Source organism: Hippichthys cyanospilos, chromosome 14 (assembly GCF_059441005.1).
Source record: "Hippichthys cyanospilos isolate Australia breed blue-spotted pipefish chromosome 14, RoL_Hcya_1.0, whole genome shotgun sequence".
NCBI classification, from domain to species: Eukaryota; Metazoa; Chordata; class Actinopteri; order Syngnathiformes; family Syngnathidae; genus Hippichthys; species Hippichthys cyanospilos.
In genome coordinates, this window is record NC_142382.1 from 19,055,198 (window position 1) to 19,080,000 (window position 24,803).

The 24,803-nt window shown below is 40.0% G+C and overlaps 1 protein-coding gene across 1 annotated transcript in view; it reads right to left on the reverse strand.

Annotated features, from left to right (window-relative positions):
• nrxn3a (neurexin 3a) overlaps positions 1–24,803 on the reverse strand; it is a 173,881-nt gene that overhangs the window by 71,167 nt on the left and 77,911 nt on the right. Inside the window, exons 6-8 of the mRNA XM_088433261.1 lie at positions 3,635–3,928; positions 3,164–3,311; positions 1,771–2,154 (exon numbers count right to left, since the gene is read on the reverse strand). Coding sequence (XP_088289387.1) covers positions 1,771–2,154; positions 3,164–3,311; positions 3,635–3,928 — 826 coding nt within the window. The remainder of the gene's footprint in view (positions 1–1,770; positions 2,155–3,163; positions 3,312–3,634; positions 3,929–24,803) is intronic.

A 24,803-nucleotide genomic window follows, 5' to 3' on the forward strand; every position in this document is an offset into this window, starting at 1 on the left:
TGTTTTTATTTTTTATCAACTTTATGGATACCATAGAGCAGTGGTTCTCAAAGTGTTGCTTGCGTACCCCTGGAGGTTCGGGCCTGGCTGCTGGGGTTCGTATATTATTCGGGGTGTTTTGGGTTTTGGAACTGATTTGGTTTATTTTTTAACAGTTACAGATTTGTGCCTTGATTGGATTTGTCTTAGTCCCGCTGTTGGTAGTGCATTTTAGGAGCAGTTGCTGTTGGTATGCATGCGCTGTTCCTTCTCTGTGTGAGATCTGGCCCACGAGTGTCTGGGAGTTAACTTTTCTTTGTTGGAATGTTGTCATTTATGCTAATGTGCTCAAAATTAGTCGTTTGTAGCTCCAATGTTTTACTGAGATAAAATGCTAGCTAATGTTAGTTATCTTCAGTATGGTATATTGTGTTGCCTTGTATGTGTTTAGCTCGTTAGCATATTAGTTTGTGCTATGTATTTCCTTTTGTTTTGTTTTGCATTGATAAACATACTTGTTTGCATCTAATTAACGTTGTTTATTGAAATTTCATCAACCATTTGTAATTCAGTTATATGATTGATTTAATCAATGCAGTTTGTGTACATTTAGTAAGATATATAATTTTTGCATATAGGACTTATCTGAGTTATGTTTGGCGTATTTAATTTTCTTTATAATTTTACAATATATATGACTGAGAGCTATACTACGTACACAACTAAAGTAAAGAAAAGTTACACTCATTCGCTGTTCCCTGTCTGTCTACCTAGGTAGAAGCCATATATATATATATATATATATATATATATATATATATATATATATATATATATATATATATATATATATATATATATATATATATATATATATATATATATATATATATATATGAAAAGTATTCATGACTTTTCAATAAAGCAATCAATTCAACCAGTTTTATATATTTTTAAAAATTTAATAATTTTGAGACTTGCCAAAATGTGTTTTGTGTCTAATGAAGTGATGAAGGCAAAGCTAAGGCAACATTTTATTTCATAAGGCTGTTTTGACTAAATAAATGGCAGCAACATTTGTGGGGGAAATTCACCTGGTTTGTTATCAAGACGTGTGCAATTTGCACTTATTTTCTAAATTTCAGTATAGCTGAAAAATAATAATAACAATAATGATAACAAATATCCCTGTTGTCAAATTGAATGTGTTGCTGAATAAATATGGCAATTATGTTTGGCTGAAATTATTTTTTTTATGTTTTGCAATGAGGGTCATTGAAAACTTTGCTTTCTAAAAGGGGTCCCTGACTCCAAAAAGTTTGAAAACCCCTGCCATTGAGTATCCACAGAGATGAGCAGTACGATGCAATATTCAGACACAGGTTGCTATGCCTGGATTACAGGAGACAGTGGAGTCTGAATTCTCTGTTAGTATTTTTATGTTTTATTTTTATTTTATATTTTTTTATTTAAATGTATATTCACCATTATTGTCCTATTGGGAGTGTTTTTTAGACTACAGGAAAAAAAAAAAGAACATACATATATATATATATATATATATATATATATATATATATATATATATATATATATATATATATATATATATATATATATATATATATATATATATATATATATATATATATATATATATATATATATATATACAGGACAATCATCTGTAATGGATAACCCCATGCCCAATCAGGCATAAAAATTGAGATTTTTCCAAGGTATTATGTTGTTAAATTGTAAGAGATGAAAGCACTGGTTGCACCCATTTACCTCTCTCACAAGTGCGGGACCAATAACCAGTGCCGGTACAGTCGCAGATGAATCTATTCCAGCCTTCTTTGCAGGCACCTCTGTTCTTGCAGGGGTAACTCTCACACTGTTTCCCGGGTTGCTTGCTACAGGAGGGCTTAATCCCGGCACCATTTTGCACTTCAGCAATCTGCCGGATGTCTTTGCTTCGACCATCAATGAAGAGATCACGGATGCAGCCTACGTAGCCATAGTTAAGCATTGCTGTCCACAGCTCAGTAGGCAAAATTAGGTTGGTGCGATCAGTGGGAAGACCACCCAAGTACATATCACCTTCCAGGTCTAGGATTTCACTCTCACCACTTGCTGTGAATGGGGTTCTTCTGCTGTTTACAGATATGGTACCTGTGATGGGTAAGAAATAGACGTCATCATTAATCATGGTGATGACAGTTTGTTTTATAATGCATTAGTCACCTTAAAAAAACAAAAACAACTCACTAGATATATTGCAACTTTTACCTGCAAAGCTCAAGCTTGCAAACCAGAAGGCAAAAGTACATGGCTTTTATAGTTTGCCTTTGTCGATTATATTTTGATGATCTGTGATGTATTGCTAAGTAGTGTGTGTGTGTATTTATATATATATATTTATATATATATATATATATATATATATATATATATATATATATATATTTATATATTTATATATATATATATTTATATATATATATATATATATATATATGTATATGTATATATATATATATATATATATATATATATATATATATATATATATATATATATATAAATATATATATATAAATACACACATACACACACACAGTGATCCCTCGTTTTTCTCGTTTAATGGGGACCAGAATCCCCCCACGGAAAGTAAAACCCATGATGTAAGCGCCCCCACTTTTCAAATTTGAAAAATTATTATTATTTTTTTTTTTTTAACGTCAGAAAAATCTTCCCTTGTAAAATGTGTGAATAGACAACGAAAGTCAGCAGTGACCCATACTTTAATAATGTCAACCTTAATTGATGCAAACTGGACACTGTTCAATTGTTTTCAGGCACATACTCCAACTCTGCTCTGATGTCTTGTCATTTATGTGGAAACAGTTGATTATGGACTCAGTTAATCATTAACTGGATGAAAGCTGGTGTTGATTTATTTTAATTCAGTCAGTTCTATGATGGATTGGAATGTTTTAATTTCTCTTTGTAATACAATAGTAAAAATGAAATTAAAAAAATAATAATTTCACACACAGACAGGAATACAACAAGAATGTTGAAAAAGATTGCGTTTGACCCCATCAGTTCCATTGCCCAGTCAAAACATCATATGAGTTTGCCAAAATAACAGATGACCAATTATGTTGAAATAACTGACCCGAGCGGCCATCTCTCTGGATATCCACATGATACCAGGCGCCATCATTGACCTTTGTTTGGGTGGCCTTCACCTTTATGGTCCCTGAGCCCATGTCCAACAGCAGGTAAAGACTTCCATCCAGCAGCTCAACAGCAAAGAAATCCACCTGTAAACATTATTTTTACAATGACGTCAATAAACAAATGATTTGTCTTTGTCTTATTATAGAAACCGTATTTTAAATTGATCAGTATGTGTTTTTCTGCAAACCTGCATCAGAACACATACATAATTGTTCAAAGAAGAGGTACAAATATGATTACAAAGGCAAATATGTTTCTGTGAGGGAACAGATTAGGGAAGGCCTTTTTCTGTTCCAGTATCACAAGCAGGTCTTGCAGGGCATTTTTAGAAGCATTTGTTGCATTTGTTGCTTGAGCACATAATTTAGCTTCATGCCCAACTTTTACTAATATTAGATGGCCTGACCTTAGTGTTTTTCTGGCTACGAGCTGCATCCTTGCGCTCTTGTGGTTTGCCATGGGTGAAGAGAATAAGGCCATTGGGTTCTGTAGTGCGAAAATCAAAAGAGATGGATCCCATCCGTTTGGTATTCCACTTGGGTAAGCTGATATAGGCTTCAGGAGTCTCAAAAGAAATTGGGTCCAGGGTTGCCACATTTTCACACTTGTAGGACACCTCACCCTGGATCTTCATCTTTGGGTCAACAATTCGAGCAAGTCGGGACAACTCAAGGCGAATGTCATTGTTCTTGTACACCACCTAAACAAGAAGGAAGAAACATGTACATGAGTCAGTTTTGATGGAGACTTCCATTAACTGTCATTGTTTACAAAAAAAAAAAAGTTTGACAGACCCTGGATTTCCACATATGTACAACTTGTATATTTGTTGTTCAGACATTGATAAGGAGACTATTAATTTGGCACACAAATGACACAATTATTACTAACTTCTAGGGGTGCAATGGATCATCTTTGGTCAGTTTATATCACAAACCATGGTTGGGGCTGCACATGATTTGCAGATTGGTAAATGGGGGTGGGAAATGTACATTCTCATGTGGGTAACATGATCAGGGTCCACATTCACAGTAATAGCAGCAAAGCAACATTAAACTCCTAATAGAGCTTTGTGAGTCAGATGCATGGGAACATTTAGAAACTCGTGCTGAAATGAGTCCTTGCATAATATGGGGACCTCCATTTTGTTTTTTAAATGAGAAAGGATTTTTTCTCTCAGCCTCTGATAAGTTGATTTGGTGTGTGTGCCATCATTTAGACTTAAAAGAACTTACCGACACCCAAAACGTAACATTTAGTATTTACTTGGCTCTACTGAGGTAAGCACGGCTCCGTGCACCTCAACCACTTGCAACACCTGCATCATTCACATGGAGAGTCTTTCGACCTGCAAAAATAGTCCAAGAATGCCACCTGTGCCCAATGAGCAGCACTCGGAGAGAAGAGTCAAGAGGGGGTCCAAGACGCCATACAAGACGTGCCCGGCAGAGAGTCAGAGGTGCGTCCAGTTCGCCAGACGAGACAGGCTTAGCGATGCAAGTCTGGAGGGTGTCTGGAGCGTCAGACGGCAGTCACTAGGCAACTCCAGGTGATTTTGCGACCCAGACACTACTGGAGACTGACAGGTGACATAAACCGCTGGAGGCTGGCAAGTGATGTTGGCTGCTGGAGACTGGCAAGGAGATGTCAGGTGACTTAGGCGACAGTTGCTGCAGGCCGACAAATGGTTTGGGCAACAGCCGCAGCAGGCCAACAGACGATTTGAGCGATGGTCACTGAAGGCAGACAGGCGGCTCAGGCGACAGCTGCTGAAGGCTGACAGGTGGTTTGAATGCCAACCATTGGAGGTTGACAGGCGGCTTGGGTGACGTCCCCTGGATGGTGACTGCAGGCTACAGTTGCTGGATGCCAACTGTAGGCTTGGTTGTCGGCCGCTGGCCGTCGACTGGAGACATGGTTGTTGGCTGCTCGGCGCTGACTGGACACTTAGGTGTCAGCCACTGGGAGTTGAGTGGAGATTAGGGTTTCTGCTTCTGCTGGCTACCTAGAGACCTGGACGAAGACTGCTGGGCAAAAGGTGGAAGCGTCCACTAAAACAGTGATATGTGCGCCTTAACCGGGGGCTTGGGAAGCATGCGGCGCGACTTGACTGGGGACTCTCGAAGCATGCCATGCCTTGATACAAGGAAGGAAGACCTGGACGACGACTGCTGGCAGGAGACAGAGAAGACACTGAACACTGACCTGAGACAGGGGCAGGCACTGAACTTTGATTGGTGGCTGGGGCGGTGGCTGCCACGTCTTGACTGGAAGCTGGGGTGGGGTCTGCATTGCCTTGACCGGTACTTGGGACTGACCTGGGCGGTGGCTGCTGGTGGGAGACAGAGGCGACAGCCACTGAACAATGAGCTGAGCCAGGGCCAGCCACTGCGCTTTGACTGGAGGCTGGGCCGGTGGCTGCTGCGCCTTGACTGGAAGCTGGGCTGGCATCTGACACATCTTGATGGGGACTTGGAATGTGCACACCACAACTTGGCAGCAGCCGTTGGACGCCGGTGGGAAACAGAGGCGACAGCCGCTGGACACTGACCTGAGACAGAAGCAGCTGCTGCACTTTGACTGGAGGCTGGCGCGGTGGCTGCTGTGCCTTGACTGGAAGCTGGGACAGCATCTACCACGCCTTGGCGAGGAACTGACAGGAGGCTGGGGAGTCACGTGCCGCAGCTTGATGTGAGTCTTGGGGGCCGTGCGCCATTTAGCGGGAGACTTTGGAATCGGCCGCTGACTTGAGACTGAGATAGGGATTGGACGCTGACTATCAAGGAACTTGGGGGTCGTGCATCAACTATCAGGGAACTCGGGGGTCACGCACCGACTATCAGTACTCGAAGGTCAAGCTTCGACTAAGAACATTGTTGAAGAAAATCATCAACGGGTCAAAGGAAATTGTGACGAAGAACAGCTAAGGCTGGACAGAGAATGGTCAAAATCTGTGTTAAAATCATCCGTCTCAAAGATGGAAAGGCAAAGCGAGTATAAAGAAAATCAGTGTCAAAATCAAATTGTCAAAAGAAAAAGGACTCGGATAAACAAAATCAGGACCAGAATCAGAATGGAGCTTAACAAATGGGGGACAATCCTCTAAATTTGAAAATTCTGAATCTTAATCAGAGTGAGGTGGGTGAATAGGTGAACGGGGCTGCTCGGACGGATTAATGGAGAATGAATAATCTTCAAGGCTGGAAAAGTCTGAATTGCGAAAATTGTGAGGGGGCAGAATTGTAGGGTAAGGGATCTTGGGAAGTCAGTAGGACGTGAAGGAAGGGTACAGAGAGGGTGTAGAGGAGGGCTATGATGAATGGAACAGAGAAGAGCAGATAAAGTGGGTTACATAGAGGGACAGGGTTGGCAGGACTGTCGGTGAGCTGTGCTGGGTTCTAGGTTGGTCGCATAATTCTGTCAGGGCATGGTTGTGACAAATGTCAGCGTAATTGTGAAAATTGTGGACCCAGGTGCAGGGCAGCTCTGAGACAGGGACTGCGTTAAGTAAGCCATTTTAAATAGCGAAAAAAGGAAGGCAAAAACAGGATGCAAAAACAAAAATTGGACTGTTACAAACTACAAAACTACAAAATATTGAAAGACAACAAAAACAAGCATGTGACATGACAAGCCAAGAGACAAGGATCTGACAAAAGGCGAAAATAAAGAGAGAATTAAATACAATCAACTTTAATCATGTAACACACAACAGTTGACAACCACTAACACCAACAACCCCAGCAGAACAAGTCAGGGCCAGAGCACCCGACATTGAATCTAGTCTTAGGGAGTTGGCACGCAAGAGGCCCAGGCACCAGTGTAGTGCAAATAACACTAGTTACTCTGATACAGTGATACGTCGGCTCCAATGATACTAAAATGAAGCAATCAGAGATTACAAATAGCTAGGATTTGTAATCTTGTTAGAAAGATTAATCGGCATCAAATAATTGTCTCTTACACTCTGCTTGCAAGAGGGAATGATGACCTCCCGGTCTGTATTCTAGGTTCTTGAATGTTATCAGTTTGTTGCTGTCCTCCAGCAAGGTACCAGAAGCTTTTAACACCACTGTCATTCAACCACTACTGAAACGACCTCACCTCGATTCCTAGAATCTCTCTAACCAAATCCCTTTAACCATGTCACATCCCCTCATTTATTGTGAAAATTCTTTGAAAAAAGTTGTGGCACAATAGCTTAGCAATGACATGTTGATAACAATAAAATCAAACACCTTCAGTCCGGATTTAGGGGCAACCACTCAACTGAGACAACAACCCTTGTAAAGGGGAGAAATGAGCTTCTCTTGGCCATGGATTCCAACACATTATCGATATTATTATTACCGTATTTTCCACACTATAAGGTGCACCGGACTATAAGGCGCACCCTCAATTAATTACATATTTTGAAACTTTTTCCATATATTAGGCGCACCGGATTATAAGGCGTACCCTCGATTAATGACATACAGTGGTACCTCGGTACTCGACCGCCTCTATACTCGACCAAATCGGTGCTCGACCAAAAAATTCAAGTAGAAAATGCATCGGACCTCGAACAGATTTTCGGTTCTCGACTAGCCGAGCCGACCCGAACGCGATGCTCGGCCCTTCTCGGCCAGCGGGTAAGCGCCAGTTCAATTCAGACCGCCAGCAGAGTAAGACGTACGCAGTTTGTTCGAGTATTTCTTCCCGGATTTAAACTTTTTTGTGTTGCTCTAGCCCTTAATAATGGCTCCAAAGAAAGACAGTGATAAGGGGAAGGCAAAGAAGAAAACAGTGAGGACCACTATTGAATTGAAGAAGGAAATTATAGCAAAATATGAAAGTGGTGTACGAGTGTCCAACCTCGCGTCGCAGTTACCGAGCGTAAACATGGAAGGGGATTCCCCTTCTAAGGAGTAACCCCCCCTCCCGATCTCTCCACATCCATTCCTGTATGCCATCAACCACTCTCCAAAACGTAAGTAAATTATACAAAATGGTTTATAATGCTTTATTTATCTTTATCATGTACTGCTTGTGCACATTTACTTGTGCACACATACTTTCCATTATTTCTTATGGGAAAATTGGTTTCAGTGTTCGAACAAATCGGTGCTCGACCACCACCTCAGAACGGATTATGGTCGAGTACCGAGGTACCACTGTATTTTAAAACTTTTTCAATCACAATATAGTAATACTCAAAGTAATAACAATAATGACAAGTAATAACTCTATACTCTCAATAGCATAATAACTGAATGTCAATATGACCAACCTTATTCAACTAAAAACACACAAAAGAAACAGGTAAAGCTTATTTTATCACTTCATTCCCCATCTACGAATCCCAGGGCTCTTGCTTGGCTCTGTTTTGCATTGAAAGCTCAGCTGGCCATGTTGGATCACTCCCGGTGACCGCTAAGCGGCCACCAAGATTCATTCCTGCCCCCTGCGTGACCCGTTGAATGTTCCAAAATTGATCGGCTGGGGCGACTCAAAACGCGGAAAAAGTAAATAAAAAAAAAAAACTTCACACAAAAGGCGAAATTTCGCTTCTCGTGACCGCAAGCGGCCATTTGCGTCACTCCATTCGCATCCATCGCGTCGCCTGACGTGCCTTCACGCCCAGTCACGCGAACTCCATTAAACTAAATCATCTCCAAAACATTATTTAGAGTGCAGCCCACGTGGCCCGGTACCAGTTGATCCACGGACCGGTACCGGTCCGCGGACCGGGGGTTGGGGACCACTGTCCTACACCATTCAAACCACGGAAAACATCTGGTTTGTGCCGCTCCATCTGCTGCCTTGTTTCTATGATCAGTTCTTTGGTTTTGTCCTTGTTGAGGTGGAGGTCACAGCAACAATCTCCACCTCAACACAGACAAAACCAAAGAACTGATCATAGACCCAAGGTGGCAGGTGGAGCTGCACAAACCACTATTCATCAATGGGATTGAAGTGGAGAGGATGAAAGCCTTCAAATTTCTCGGCACCTACATCAGCGAGGATCTCACCTGGTCTCACAACACTCGACAGATCATCAAGAAGTCCCAACAGACACTGTACTTTCTGCAGAGACTGAAGATATGTGGCATGTCAGCAAAGACTCTTGACAACTTCTATAGATAAACAACCCAAAATGTCCTCTCCACCTCCATCACAGTCTGGTATGGCAACTGCACGGCACAAGACAGGAAGGCTCTCCAGCGTGTGATCAAGACCTCACAAACTGTGGAGCAGCCTTACCTTTACCCCAGGACTGCCAGACTGGCAAACAACTTCTACCCACAAGCCATCCGGATTATCAACAGATCACTCACAAACTAATCTGCCTCCTACTGCACGCATAAACAATATCTTGCACATTTTTTTCTTTTTTTTTTTTTTTTTGTAATACATGATATTCTGCACTACTCTCCAGTAGAGAGCACAGAGACCACTGTCCCTGCACATCACCAATACACTGCCAGAGAGCGGCAACCCCTGTTTTGTCTGATTTATTAGTTGGAATAGTACTGACCCAAGTTCACGGGGCAGAATAATCCCCATGGGTACAGTCAAGGTTTGAGGGAGTCTACTCTCATTCCTAAATTAGCATGAAAAATAAGTGAATAGGTTTAACTGAATGTATGTAGGACATCTATTATAAGGGGAGGAAATGTGGTGTATTTTGATCCCTGATGTTAACAACCTTATCCTTAATGTTAACAACATTACCATAGTTTGTCACACAAGGCAGGATGGGAATCTGCTCTGAGTTGCATTGTACCACTTGTTATGACTATGTACTATGTTAATAAGGAGTTAACACTCCATCGTAGTCCGGAGTATCACTGTTATATTAAGCAGTGCTCTTGTTAGCCCGCCTCCCTGCATCCACGATGCATGAATTTTGTCATGGGACGCATAATTTCAAATCAACATGCGTCCATCGGACACAACATTTTTTTGTAGGAGAGTTGCTAAACACATTTTTCACATGAGCCAATTGGAGCCAGCAGCAGAGGGCTTTATCTTGACGTAAGTCTCACTCTTTAGTTGCCTTCGCTAATCGCTACTTTGATGCTACTTTCACAGAGCATAATATCGGATATCGTTTGAGGTAGAACGCAAGCAGTCTAGTCGAGCTAAAGTGTGGGTGAAGAAGGCAAACCAACCCAACTTTTCCCTTCGTCCAAACAAATGAAGTCGGCTGTTTGGGAGGTTTTCTGCTTTCGAAAACGAGACTGAAAGAACAAGGTTAGGTCGGAAATAGACCCAAATGACAGAATCCTCATCATACGATTAATTAATATACATAGTAGTTGAACAATTGACACGAAATAAATTTCTATCACTCGATGGTAGTTAATTTCAAAACAGTCCTCTTTCAAAACATTGTTGTACATTCATACTATAAATAAAACGGTTTATTTCATTGAGACAGGTATTTACCAAAAAAGATTTGAAATTTTGCATTTTAAAGCCGTAATTTCAATACCATGATATTTTTGCTCAAGGGTATCACGTCAGATTCTGATATTGTTCCATGCCTACTCACAAACATTCAAATTAAATCAGTAATGCTACAATTGTGACTGATAATTCTCCTGATATGCTCAGAGATGAACAAACTGCCAGGTGTCAAGATGTGGTGTCCAGGTGTCCACTTGCAATTTAGCTACTCACTTGAAAAATGTTTATTTTCATCTCTCGTTGTTATAAATGTATTGAGAAATATTAATGTTTTTCATTTGAGCAACAGTTTTCCGCATAATGTTTTGGTACTGCATTTTCTTTGGAATTGACAAAATATCTTGTTCTACCTTTTTGAATTATTTTAATCTTTTTTTTTTTTTAATATAAAAGCTAGATAATTTATAGGTAGCATCAAAGACTAATGGTTTTACATGTTATTTGGGGGTGGGCTTGTTCCTTACAAATCATCTCTTAGTAAATGTAAAAAAGACCAAAACTTTTTTATTCTGCCTTCCAAAGCAGATTGTAGTTGTATATTTGCACATCTATAGATTGAAGCAGAGATAATTTTTGATCAAATCCAATCATTTTGAATCAGAGACCCCAAAATCAGAATCGAATTGTGTTACGTTCTTGCTCCTCCACCTCACTCTCTCTTCTCTTGAGCAGGTGTGTCCCTGACGGGAGGGCAGAGCCACCAGCCGCGCACCTGACCACCATCAACAATCACCGGGCTATTTAAACGCGACTGAGCTGGAGGAAGCCGTCGGAGTATTTTGTAATACGGTCTAGTTTTCAAGTTTACTCGTATGCTATTCCATCAGGTGTTGTGAGTATTTCTGTTGCTACTTTGTATGTGCGTTTTTGCTCGTCTTTGCTTTTGTTTGTCACTTTCCGTTTTAACGGCCCCCCCCCCCCCCCCCCCCCCCAGTCGGACTATTGGCGTTCCGCCGTCAACTAGTTAGGTGTTTCTATGTCACTTTTAGTTGGACTTTACACACGTGTTCAGATCGCGGTATTTGAGTTGCCACTTTGCACTTAAGTAAAGTTGGCAAGATATTGGCAGATTCGGACTTTCGCGATCGATACCTCTCAGACAAAACGTCGTCGAGCCACCAAAGTCGCCTTTATACCTCCTTCATAACACGGACTACCAGCTACAATGTCAAAAAAAGACATTTGTAAAATATTTAAACCGTTTCTTTCGGTGAAAAGACGCAATTGATCTCTATGAGCAGCAGAGGCTGGGCGAGCGCGAAAGGGACCGTCTGCAAATTACTAGATGAGGAGGGGGAAAAAACAATAACGCCACAATTTGTGATTATGAATTCAACGAACACATCAAAGACATGAACATAATCATATTGGGACAGTGCTTTTGGATTAAAAAAAAAGCGTTTGTTTAATTTTGGACAATGTTTGTACTTAAAAATCATTAATAAACTGAATATTCATCTATAGCTCCAATATTGTTTAATATAAGGAGTCCAAAATCACTGGGCACATTCATGACATTTTCATGATCACACTACAACACTCGTTTTTTAAATTAATTATTTTGATAAATTTTGGGGATTTATTTTAAATGCTTGTTAATCATTTATACCCTCAAATGAATCAGTGGCTCCCCTTTTTGAGTTGGGGTAAACACTCCTAAATCACTACAACCATCAATGAAGTACTCCCAATTATCCAAAAACTGCTGGTTTTCTAATAAATTCCTTTGCCTAATTTTAAGAATTTTTTTAAATGCATATTGACCATAATTTACCAATATATTGATCAATAGCTCTGCTGTTGGTTGAGTTAGAGACTCCAAAATCACCACACACATCAGTGACATCCCTCCCCTTTTGCTACATCCTCTGGTTTTCAAATGAATCCCTCTGCCTAATTTCAAGGATTTTATTTATGATTATTGATCAATATTTAACCATATATTGATCAATAGCTCTGCTGTTGGTTTGGTTAGGGACACCAAAATCACCACACACTTCAGTGGCATCCCTCCCCTTAGGCTAAATTTACTGATTTTGAAATAAGGCCCTCTTCCTATTTTTAAGAATTTTTTTTTTAAGTTTTTTGATCAATATGTATCAATATATTGATCAATAGCTCTGCTGTTGATAGGGTTAGGGACTCCAAACTCACCAAACACATCAGTGACATCCCTCCCCTTATGCTACATCCTCTGGTTTTCAAATAAATCCCTCTGCCTAATTTTAAGGATTTTTTTATGATTACTGATTAATATTTACACATATATTGATCAATAGCTCTGAGTTTGGTAGGGTTAAAGACTCAAGTCACCCCAAACATCAGTGACATCCTTCCCCTTATGATACATCCTCTGGTTTTCAAATTAATCCCTCTGCCTAATTTTAAGTATTTTATTTATGATTATTGATCAATATTTAACCATATATTGATCAATAGCTCTGCTGTTGGTTGGGTTAGGGACTCCAAAATCACCACACACATCAGTGGCATCCTTACCCTTAGGCTACATTCTCTAGTTTTCAAAAAAAATCCCTCTGCCTAATTTTAAGGAAGTGTGTATGGTTATTGATCAATATTTACCCATGTATTGATCAATAGCTCTGCTGTTGATTGGGTTAAGGACTCCAAACTCACCAAACACATTAGTGACATCCCTCGCCTTATGCTACATCCTCTGGTTTTCAAATAAATCCCTCTGCCTATTTTTAAGGATTATTTTATGATTACTGATCAATATTTACACATATATTGATCAATAGCTCTGAGTTTGGTTGGGTTAAAGACTCCAAAGTCACCACACACATCAGTGATATACCTCCCCTTATGCTACATCCTCTGGATTTCAAATAAATCCCTCTGCCTAATTTTAAGGACTTTTTTATGATTATTGATCAATAATTACCCATATTTTGATCAATAGCTCTGCTGTTGGTTGGGTTAGGGACTCCAAACTCACCAAACACATTATTGACATCCCTCCCTTATGCTACATCCTCTGGTTTTCAAATAAATCCCTCTGCCTATTTTTAAGGATTTTTTTATGATTACTGATCAATATTTACACATATATTGATCAATAGCTCTGAGTTTGGTTGGGTTAAAGACTCCAAAGTCACCACACACATCAGTGATATCCCTCCCCTTATGCTACATCCTCTGGATCTCAAATAAATCCCTCTGCCTAATTTTAAGGATTTCTTTATGATTATTGATCAATAATTACCCATATATTGATCAATAGCTCTGCTGTTGGTTGGGTTAGGGACTCCAAAATCACCACACACATCAGTGGCATCCCTCCCCTTAGGCTAAATTTACTGATTTTGAAATAAGGCCCTCTTCCTATTTTTAAGAAATTTTTTTTAAGTTTTTTGATCAATATGTATCAATATATTGATCAATAGCTCTGCTGTTGATAGGGTTAGGGACTCCAAACTCACCAAACACATCAGTGACATCCCTCCCCTTATGCTACATCCTCTGGTTTTCAAATAAATCCCTCTGCCTAATTTTAAGGATTTATTTATGATTACTGATTAATATTTACACATATATTGATCAATAGCTCTGAGTTTGGTAGGGTTAAAGACTCAAGTCACCCCAAACATCAGTGACATCCTTCCCCTTATGATACATCCTCTGGTTTTCAAATTAATCCCTCTGCCTAATTTTAAGGATTTTATTTATGATTATTGATCAATATTTAACCATATATTGATCAATAGCTCTGCTGTTGGTTGGGTTAGGGACTCCAAAATCACCACACACATCAGTGGCATCCTTACCCTTAGGCTACATTCTCTGGTTTTCAAAAAAATCCCTCTGCCTAATTTTAAGGATTTTTTATGATTATTGATCAATATTTACCCATATATTGATCAATAGCTCTGCTGTTGGTTGGGTTAGGGACTCCAAACTCACCAAACACATTAGTGACATCCCTCCCCTTATGCTACATCCTCTGGTTTTCAAATAAATCCCTCTGCCTAATTTTAAGGATTTTTTTATGATTACTGATCAATATTTACACATATATTGATCAATAGCTCTGAGTTTGGTTGGGTTAAAGACTCCAAAGTCACCCCACACATCAGTGACATCCCTCCCCTTATGCTACATTCTTTGGTTTTCAAATGAATCCCTTTTCCAAATGTTTAGGATTTTTTTTGTTTATTGATCAATATTTATCAATATATTGATCAATAGCTCTGCTTTTGATTGGGTTAGGGACTCCAAAATCACCACACACATCAGTGACATCACTCCCCTTATGCTACATTCTCTGGTTTTCAAATAATTTCCTCTGCCTAATTTTAAGGAATATTTTATCATTAATGATCAATATTTACCCATATATTGATCAATAGCTCTAAGTTTGGTTGGGTTAGGGACTCCAAAATCACCACACACATCAGTGGCATCCATCCCCTTATGCTACATTCTCTGGTTTTCAAATAAATCCCTTTGCCTAATTTTAAGGAATTCTATTGTTCTATTGCAATACAGGTGAAGCCAAAGGTATGGAAGGTAGTTAAATAAAAACGAACACATGGGGAATAACGTTGAAAAGAAAGTATGAGGAAATGTTTGAGTGATTTTAAGGTGACTATTCTAAAAAACAGCCGAGCTATTGATCAATATATGGGTAATTATTTATCAATAATCATAAAAAAAATCCTTTAAAAATGGCAAAGGAATATATTTAAAAACCAGAGGATGTAGCATAAGGGGAGGGATGTCACCGAATTGTGAGCTGATTTTGGAGTCCCTAACCCAACCAACAGCAGAGCTATTGATCAATATATGGGTAATTATTGATCAATAATCATAAATAAATCATTAAAATTAGGCAGAGGGACTCATTTGAAAACCAGGGAATGTAGCATAAGGGGAGGGATACCACTGATGTGTGTGTTGATTTTGGAGTCTCTAACCCAACCAACAGCAGAGCTATTGATCAATATATGGGTAAGTATTGATCAATAAATATAAATACAATTCTTAAAATTAGGCAGAGGGATTTATTTGAAATCCAGAGGATGTAGCATAAGGGGAGGGATATCACTGATGTGTGTAGTGACTTTGGAGTCTTTAACCCAACCAAACTCAGAGCTATTGATCAATGTATGTTTAAATATTGATCAGTAATCATAAAAAAAATCCTTAAAATTTGTCAGAGGAATGTATTTGAAAACCAGCGAATGTAGCATAGGGGGACGGATGTCACAAATGTGTTTGGGTTAGGGACTCCAAACTCACCAATCAACAGCAGAGCTAATGATCAATACATGGGTAAATATTGATCAAATACCATAAAAAAATCCTTAATTATGCAGAGGGATTTTTTTGAAAACCAGAGAATGTAGCCTAAGGGTAAGGATATAACTGATGTGTGTGGTGATTTTGGAGTCTCTAACCCAACCAACAGCGGAGCTATTGATCAATATATGGGTAAATTTTAATCAATAATCACAAAAAAATCCTTAAAATTAGGCAGAGGGATTTATTTGAAAACCAGAGGATGTAGCATAAGGGGAGGGATGTCACTAATGTGTTTGGTGAGTTTGGAGTCCCTAACCCAATCAACAGCAGAGCTTTTGATCAATACATGAGTAAATATTGATCAATAACCATAAACACTTCCTTAAAATTAGGCAGAGGGATTTTTTTGAAAACTAGAGAATGTAGCCTAAGGGTAAGGATGCCACTGATGTGTGTGGTGATTTTGGAGTCCCCAACTGTCAGAGAAATCTCAGAAAAGAAGACTAGGACAAGCCTAGCTGCTTAAACAGCAAAAAGAGTAACTCAGACCAGCCAAGATTGACTTTTCTATGCCGGCATAGGGAAAAAAGCTTGGGCAAATGTAACTCGTGGGTCTTCCAACGCTAGTTTTCCACCTGCCCAGCCGTTCCCCCTGGCTTTTATTGAATAGAAGCATAGCAGATTACAAGACACAACAAAAGAGCCAGCCGGGCGCCACCGGCAGCTGGGCCAAGGTCCCGGCTCACACTTTCGTGCGTCAACAGTTCTATCTAAGGACAGGGTCAAGATGAACTAGGATTGCATAAATGGGTAACAATGAACTAAGAACATAATGATAACAACCTAATATATGATTCACTTCACACCAACCCAACCAACAGCAGAGCTATTGATCAATATATGGGTAATTATTGATCAATAATCATAAAAAAAATCCTTAAAATTAGGCAAAGGGATTTATTTGAAAACCAGAGAATGTAGTCTAAGGGTAAGGATGCTACTGATGTGTGTGGTGATTTTGGAGTTCCTAACCCAACCAACAGCAGAGCTATTGATCAATATATGGGTAATTATTGATCAATAATCATATAAAAATCCTTAAAATTAGGCAGAGGAATTTATTTGAAAACCAGAGGATGTAGCACAAGGAGAGGCATGTCATTGATGTGTGTGGTGATTTTGGGGTCCCTAACCCAACCAAACTCAGAGCTATTGATCAATATATTGGTAAATATTAATCAGTAATCATAAAAAAAATCCTTAAAATTTGGCAGAGGGATTTATTTGAAAACCAAAGAATGTACCATAAGGCGAGGGGTGTCACTGTTGTGTGTGGTGATTTTGGAGTCCCTAACTCAACCAACAGCAGAGCTATTGATCAATCTATTGGTAAATTATGGTCAATATGCATTTAAAAAAATTCTTAAAAGTAGGCAAAGGAATTTATTAGAAAACCAGCAGTTGTTGGTCTCGCCAGCCTCTGCTGCTCATAGAGATCAATTGCGTCTTTTCACCGAAAGAAACGGTTTAAATATTTTACAAATGTCTTTTTTTGACATTCTAGCTGGTAGTCCGTGTTATGAAGGAGGTATAAAGGCGACTTTGGTGTTTCGACGACGTTTTGTCTGAGAGGTATTGATCGCGAAAGTCCGAATCTGCCAATATCTTGCCAACTTTACTTAAGTCCACTTTGCCCAGTTTGTTATTCGCTTTTCACGCGTTGCGTGCTACCTTTGTTTAATAAAACACTTATATTAAGTTCGCACTCATCTGTGTCTGGTTTGTGGTGGTCCACTGTCGAGTTCTTGGTGTTACGACGTAACAAATTGTGAGACAGTCAAATATTCCCACCCCTAGTTTATTTAAATCAAGGAGTAGTATTTTGACATGAAAGTAATCATTGTCAGTTTACTCTTTTATTCAGCAAAACTTGACCACTTACATTTTTTACGACTTAGTCGACCATGTTTGTGTTGATCTTGCAGGTCACGTTTTCTCGTATTTACCCGACATGTCGTCATTATTTTCTGCAGAATCTCATTATAGAAAATTTTAAAAAGCCCTAAAAGTGCTATTTTTAGGCCCGATTAGAAGAAACCCTAATCTCACAACATCACCTCGGCATGTTATATCAATGTACTGTTATATCAGTGGTTGCAATACGAAGAACATGATGACGTTGGCTACATGTAAGTTCATTTTTCAGTTCATTCTCAGTTTTGTAGTATTGTGAGTCCCGGGGACCCAACACGTTTCAGAGATAAAATGAGCACTGATTAAGGAACAAGAAGAGTGAAAGATATGACCGATTTTTTTAGGATCTGTGCCAAGTCAAATAATACACAATCGGGTAACAATGAGCCAAAAAGTAAAGTGAAAATGAAATGCTTCAGAAGATCAAGATGAACCAAACAGACATGTGGAAGAAAAACAAACTAGTAGTCAAATAAAAAGCAGATTTTTTGACCAAGGCGCGGCTCGGTGGTGCAGTGAATAGCACGCCCACCTCACAGTTCAAAGGTCCCGGTTCAAATCCACCTGGCTCCAGCCTTCCTGTGTGGAGTTTGCATGTTCTCCCCGAGCCCGCGTGGGTTCTCCGTGGGCACTCCGGCTTCCTCCCACACCCCAAAAACATGAATGGCAGGTGAATTGGACATACTATATTGTCCTTAGGTGTGATTGGGTGCGTGACTGGTCGTTCGTCTCTGTGTCCCCTGCGATTGGCTGGCAACCAGTTCAGAGTGTCCCCCTGCCTACTGCCCGAAGCCAGCTGAGATAGGCGCCAGCAAGCCTGCGACCCCTGTGGGGATAAGCGGCTATAGAAGATGGATGGATGGATGAATTTTTCGACAAGGTTATATCAGTGGTTACCATATTAATAAAATGATGACAGACGCTATATGTAAATTCTATTACTTTCATAAATTTCACTTTGACATTGGTTAATATTGTTGTTGATATTTGCTCACATCTTGTAAATGCATTAACTTGAGGCTTTTTCCTTTTTTATTGCACAATTTCTGTTGGGGCCCATAGCTTTTTAGTATTGTGAGTTCCAGGGACCATCCAGTTTCCAGAGATAAAATGAGCACTGCTCTTTGATCAATTGTCCATCCAATGAAGGAAAACAAAAAAATAAAACTAAGTAACCAATCTCACATCACAGCATTTTAAAATGCTGTCAATAACAAAGGGAGGTGGAGTCATGGAGAAGGGGGTGTGGGCAAATTGGAATTTGCTCAAGTGGAAAATTGAATCCCCTTTTTCACCTCAAATTCTCTGGACAGATTACGTCTGTCTGGATATATTTTGGTCATAGGTGTACAAAAAACAAATGCTCTTCCAATTATCTCTTTTATAGTTGTGTATTTTTTAGCCTCCCTGTGCCCAGGGTTCTGTGGGTGGAGTGAGGGTCTGAGATTATCAATAATCCACCAGGAAGATTTGAAAGTAAATAAATTCATCCATTGAGGTGCGCAGGAACTGGATAAGAAATAGTATTTCCTCCTCTCTTGCCTTTCTTTGTACTCATTATTTCATATTTGTGTCATCTTTCCACTCTCAGCTACTCTCATCCATCAATACCATTCACTGTGTCCCCACCCCCAAACCTCGGTCACTCTTTTTCTGTTCTAATTGAACATAATTACTATGGGCCATTTAAACATGTCCAGCACTCTGTGTGTATATTCAAATCAAGACCTAAATAAGACAGTCAACCTCAAGGAAAACCATTTGAGACATTTGGCAATGACAATGTCTGAACTTGGATTTTCAATTGTGAATCCTTTAAATGTTATTAGCGCTCAAAAGGATCACGGGGTACTGTCTATACAATTTAGGGTGGTATTTACATTTTAGCGCACAGTAGTTGTGTTATCATCATCTGGTCCCTTATCTAGTGCAACACTCTACTTCCAGTCATTGCTATTTTTTCAAGATTATTCTGTAAACTCGTTTGGAAGTTAAATCATGCATGTTCAAGAATCATACTGATCATTAAATTATAGTTTGCATGGTTCTTTTAAACCTATTTTATAACGGTGATAATAAGTTTAAACAGTTCATTGCACAGTATATAGAGGCACAGTATTTTTTCACTAATATTGCAGAAAATAAGAATTTACCTCCTTCAGTGAGAATTGATGACACACTTGCAATACATTATGAAGGACTAATTAAGCACAGTGGCTGGATTGAGATCAGCATGATTTTTTTGTGTTTAATGCTTAGTCCTTCATTTTTCAACATCTCATAGTTTATTGGTCAAGTAAAAGGACTACATCAGAAAGGTAGGGGGTGGCGTTAGAGAGCAGTGGGGAGCAGGTTGGAGGAACAGGGAGTAGTGACAATTACAGCAATTATGTGTTATTGTAGGCCATTATGCATTTTGTAGGCTCTGAGATGTAGCCTTTCTCTGTAATTGCTGGCTTATGAAAGGCAGAATAATCGTGGGCCAGCCAGCCACATGGGCTACCTAGGGCAACCAGTATTTGGTGCCATGGTAACAAAACATAATGCCACTCTAGATGGCGAGTACAAGAGCATTGCAAGCAGTAAAATTAGCCCCATAATAGTTGGGGTGCTGCATTTGAGAGTGTGATAGCAGAGGATAGCTCGTGAGTGCTGAACATGTGAAACAGTGCAAGGGAAGGCCCACTCATGTAACAAAGGGAGTAGCATAAATATTCAAAGATGACATAACATAATAAATATACAATATATCAAATATATTTCGGTGTAGGTAATGTCAGTGTTTTTTTCGTGTACTATGCTATTGCTGTTTTCCAAGCTATTTGCATTCCCAGTCACAGGACACATATTTCAATGTACATGGTTTTGAATAACAGTTTTATAAAAGCTGGATTTCGTTTGAGTAAACCGTTGACTTATTTTTTCTGGTAGAGCACATTGTCCTATGTCTGTTAAAATCACAAATATCAATCTCAAACAGGATTGACAATTTGTTTCTCATATGGGCTTAGTTAAAGATGAATTACTGAACTTTAATGCTATCCATCACATCACATTTGTGCACAACAAAAAAACAATTATTATAGCACATGAAATGTAGTCCAAAACCTTGCAAATGACAACTCTCATTTCAACAAAACTGTCAAATTGTTAAATGATTTGTTTGTGACTCCAAGAGAAAATTATGTTCGTTTATATCCATTTTTAATACCATTATTTTTAGGCATAGGCATTGTATGACAAAAGGCTTTTAAAACAGAGCAAACTATCGTGAGGCAGGTTGCAGTTGCTGTTGTGTTTGAGGTTGCGAGAAACTCCCGATGCAGAATCCTACAAAAGCTTTCTTGTGTGCAACGAAATGAAGAGACTGATTGATTTTATTCATTGATGAATACCATTCCACTTTATGATCCAATCGAATGAAAACTTGGATGGTTGGTAGAGAGCCACAAAATTGTTGGGACACTTGTTGTGACAAGGTTAGCAGAGTAGTACTGTTTTTAGTCAAAATAGTGAGGTGCAAAATAGAGTTTCCAATTTCTGGAGACAGTAGAATTAAATTAGGTATTTCTTCATGGTCTGAGATGGGAAATCAAGATCCAGAAATCAAACACCCTGTCAAATATTGAATGAGGCACAGGTGCTTCAATTCAAAAGGCAGTTAAATTAGCACATTTAACAGGGTAAAACACCTGGCATTCGGGGCTCACTTTGAGTTGTTTTTTTGTTACCCTTAAATATCACTTGACCATATCAGGATATAAATGATCCATTTCCATATTTATGCTGATTATACATAGCATTATTATCAGGGAAGCACGCTTTTCATGGGTTACTCACATGAGTGCCGGACGCAGTGTTTGTTATGCACCCTTTCTCTCATTAATATTCTTCCTCAATGTCGCTCTTACATTATCAAAAGCCCTGTCTGTGCGTGTACAGAGCTTTGCCGCCGAGTTATTCAAACATTGATCGTTGATTTTTGTCGCACATGCGTATATGTACTCCTGATTATGATGAATGTGTCAGAATGAATCGAAAGATAAAAAATACTGTTTTATGTATTTAGATGTTTTGGAAAACCAGAAAATATATACAGCTCAACAGAGACTATATTGAGCAAACATACTTTGTCTAAAACCAACAGGCAATTCTGGGAATCGTATAATAAAACAAACAAAAAAATGAACAGAAACATTTATAGGGAACATTAAGTGAAATATAACAGTATATACAGTAATTGTTGTGCAGCGCTAACACCTTGTAATGTGCTAGGGAGTTTGTGAAAAATATTTTCCAGCATGTCTTGGATGGTAAAGGCTCAAAGATGTTCAACTAAGGAAATGCTTTTTTGTTGTGTCATTGTTGCACTATAATTTAAGTCATGGAGGCTCCTGTTCATTTATGATAAGCTAATTATCAGAGATGGTCAACCTACATCCGGTCTGACAGTTGTCAGTGCCCCAGCCCCCTTCCATCATGTTTGGTATACCATTTTTTTCCACACTGTACATTGCAATTGTTGTTCTGTCAGTCCGTCAGACAGCTGGTCTGTTGCCAACTTGCGGCTTCTTCTCACACTCCAAAAATATGCATGGCAAATGTATTGGACACGCTAAATTGTACATAGGTGTGATTGGGTGCATGAATGGTTGTTTGTCTCTTTGTGCCCTGCAATTGGCTGGCAACCAGTTCAGGGTGTCCCTTGCTCGCCTATTGCCTGAACTCAGCTGGGATAGACACCAGTAAGCCTGCAAACCTTGTGAGGGTAAGGGGCTAAAAAAATGGATGGATGGATGGCTGGATGGAGATGCATACATTGTTCCCTCGCAACTTCCTGCTTCACCTTTTCCGGCCTCAGTGCTTGGTGTTTTATTTACTTTTTTTTTTTTTTTCTTTTCAAAAGACCTTCACTTCACTGCAGTACATGATGCACTGCAACACTCACACGCTCACACATAACGTGGAGTCTGAAGCCGCCTAAAAGCCCTAATACACAATCTTGTTCAAAAGCAGGCTCTTCAGCCTTATGTTGCGGCTCTCTGTAGTTAGAGAAAATAAAAAATTGCTGATAGGGTGATATCTATAGGACGCGTTTGGTGAGACAGGACATGAAACGTGACACAAGCCAGCCAATCAATTTCGAGAAGGTAAAAACAAGAAACTGAAATATACCACAGCCTTCCAGATTAAAAGTACACATTTTCAAAGTAAAATATAACTGAAAATTAAAAACTTAAGCGCTTTAGGAGTTCTTAGCACAAAATAAATGTAATCTTAATGCTCGTGCATGTGAATGAGGATGGACGAGGATGAACTCAAACGTAAATGGTGAACAGAGAACGTAAACAGGAAATAATCAAAATAAGATAACGCATGAAAGTCCATCCATCTATAAGCTACCTTTTTGTCTGGGGTCGAGTCGCGGGGGCAGCAGCTTGAGTTGGGAAGCCCAGACCACTCTCCCCGGCCACTTCGTCCAGCCCCTCTGGGAGGATCCCCATGCTTTCCCAGGCCAGCCGGGAGACATAGTCTCTCCAGTGAGCCCTGGGTCGTCCCTGGGGCCTCCCCCCAGTGAAACTTGCCCGGAACACCTCCTGAGGAAGGCGTCTGGGAGGCATCCTAACCAGATGCCGAAGCCACCTCAACTGGCTCTTCTCAACGTGGAGGAGCAGCGGCTCGACACTGAGTCACTGAGTCCCTCCCGGATGACCGAGCTTCTCATCCTATCTCTAAGGGAGAGCCCGGACACCCTGCGAAACAAACTCATTTCAGCCGCTTGTATCTAGGATCTCGTTCTTTTGGTCACGACCCATAGCCCGTGACCACAGGAGAGGGCAGGAACGTCGATCGGCCAGTAAACCGAAAGCTTTGACTTTTGCCTCAGCTCTTCACCACAACAGACTTGAACTCCTCCACTTGGAGCAGGACCTCATCCCCGACCCAGAGGGGGCACTCCACCTTTCATCTACCTTTCTTGGTGCTGATCTTCAGCCCAGTCGCTTCACACTCTGCTGCGAACCGCTCTAGTGAGAGTTGGAGGTCACGGCCAGTGGAAGCCAACAGCGCCACATCATCCACAAATAGATTGTAGAGAATTATTGTCACATGCATAGCACAAAACCACACAGTGAAATTCTTACTCTGAGGTTCCCTAAACGGACCCCCTCAATGCTTCAGCTGCGCCTAGAAATTCTGTCCATAAAAGTAAAGACCAGAATTGGTGAGAAAGGGCAGGCGAAGTCCAACTGTCACTGGAAACGGATTTGACTTACTGCCGGATATGCGGACCAAACTCTGACATTGGTCATACAGGGACCGAACTGCCCGTATCAAGGCGTCCGGTACCCCATACTCCCAAAGCACCCCTCCATAGAGTTATGCAGATGCACTCTGCGTGCATCAATACTGAGATGTACAATACTGTATATGTACTTGGGTGTCCCAAGAAGTTTTTAAAAGCACCATAGCGCGTGTGTCCAGCCACGCTTTGGTGTCTCATTGCTGCCTTGGTTCAACTGAAAACAATTGAAGTTTTCAAATCCAGTGTAGCTCCAAACACTACGTTGATCCTTTGCAAACAAAAGGCATTCTCAGCAGAACTGTTTGCCAGGGTTAGCCCATGCCCCTGGTAGCCCAGTCAGAAATATGGCCAAGACGAGACAGGTTAGCTAATAGCTACGTTACGCCTCTAAAGCAATCAGCAAAAGCCAACACCACGTAGCTTACTTGTTGAGCATTGTACCGCCTTCCTGCAGTGAGCATCCACTCATGTCACATTGAAAATGAGACCTCTAGATAGCGATCTTATGACTCGATTGGCTATTACAGCTGTGTATTAAGTTATACGGGCCGCTCAAATATCTATTTGCGCTTTCGCAGAA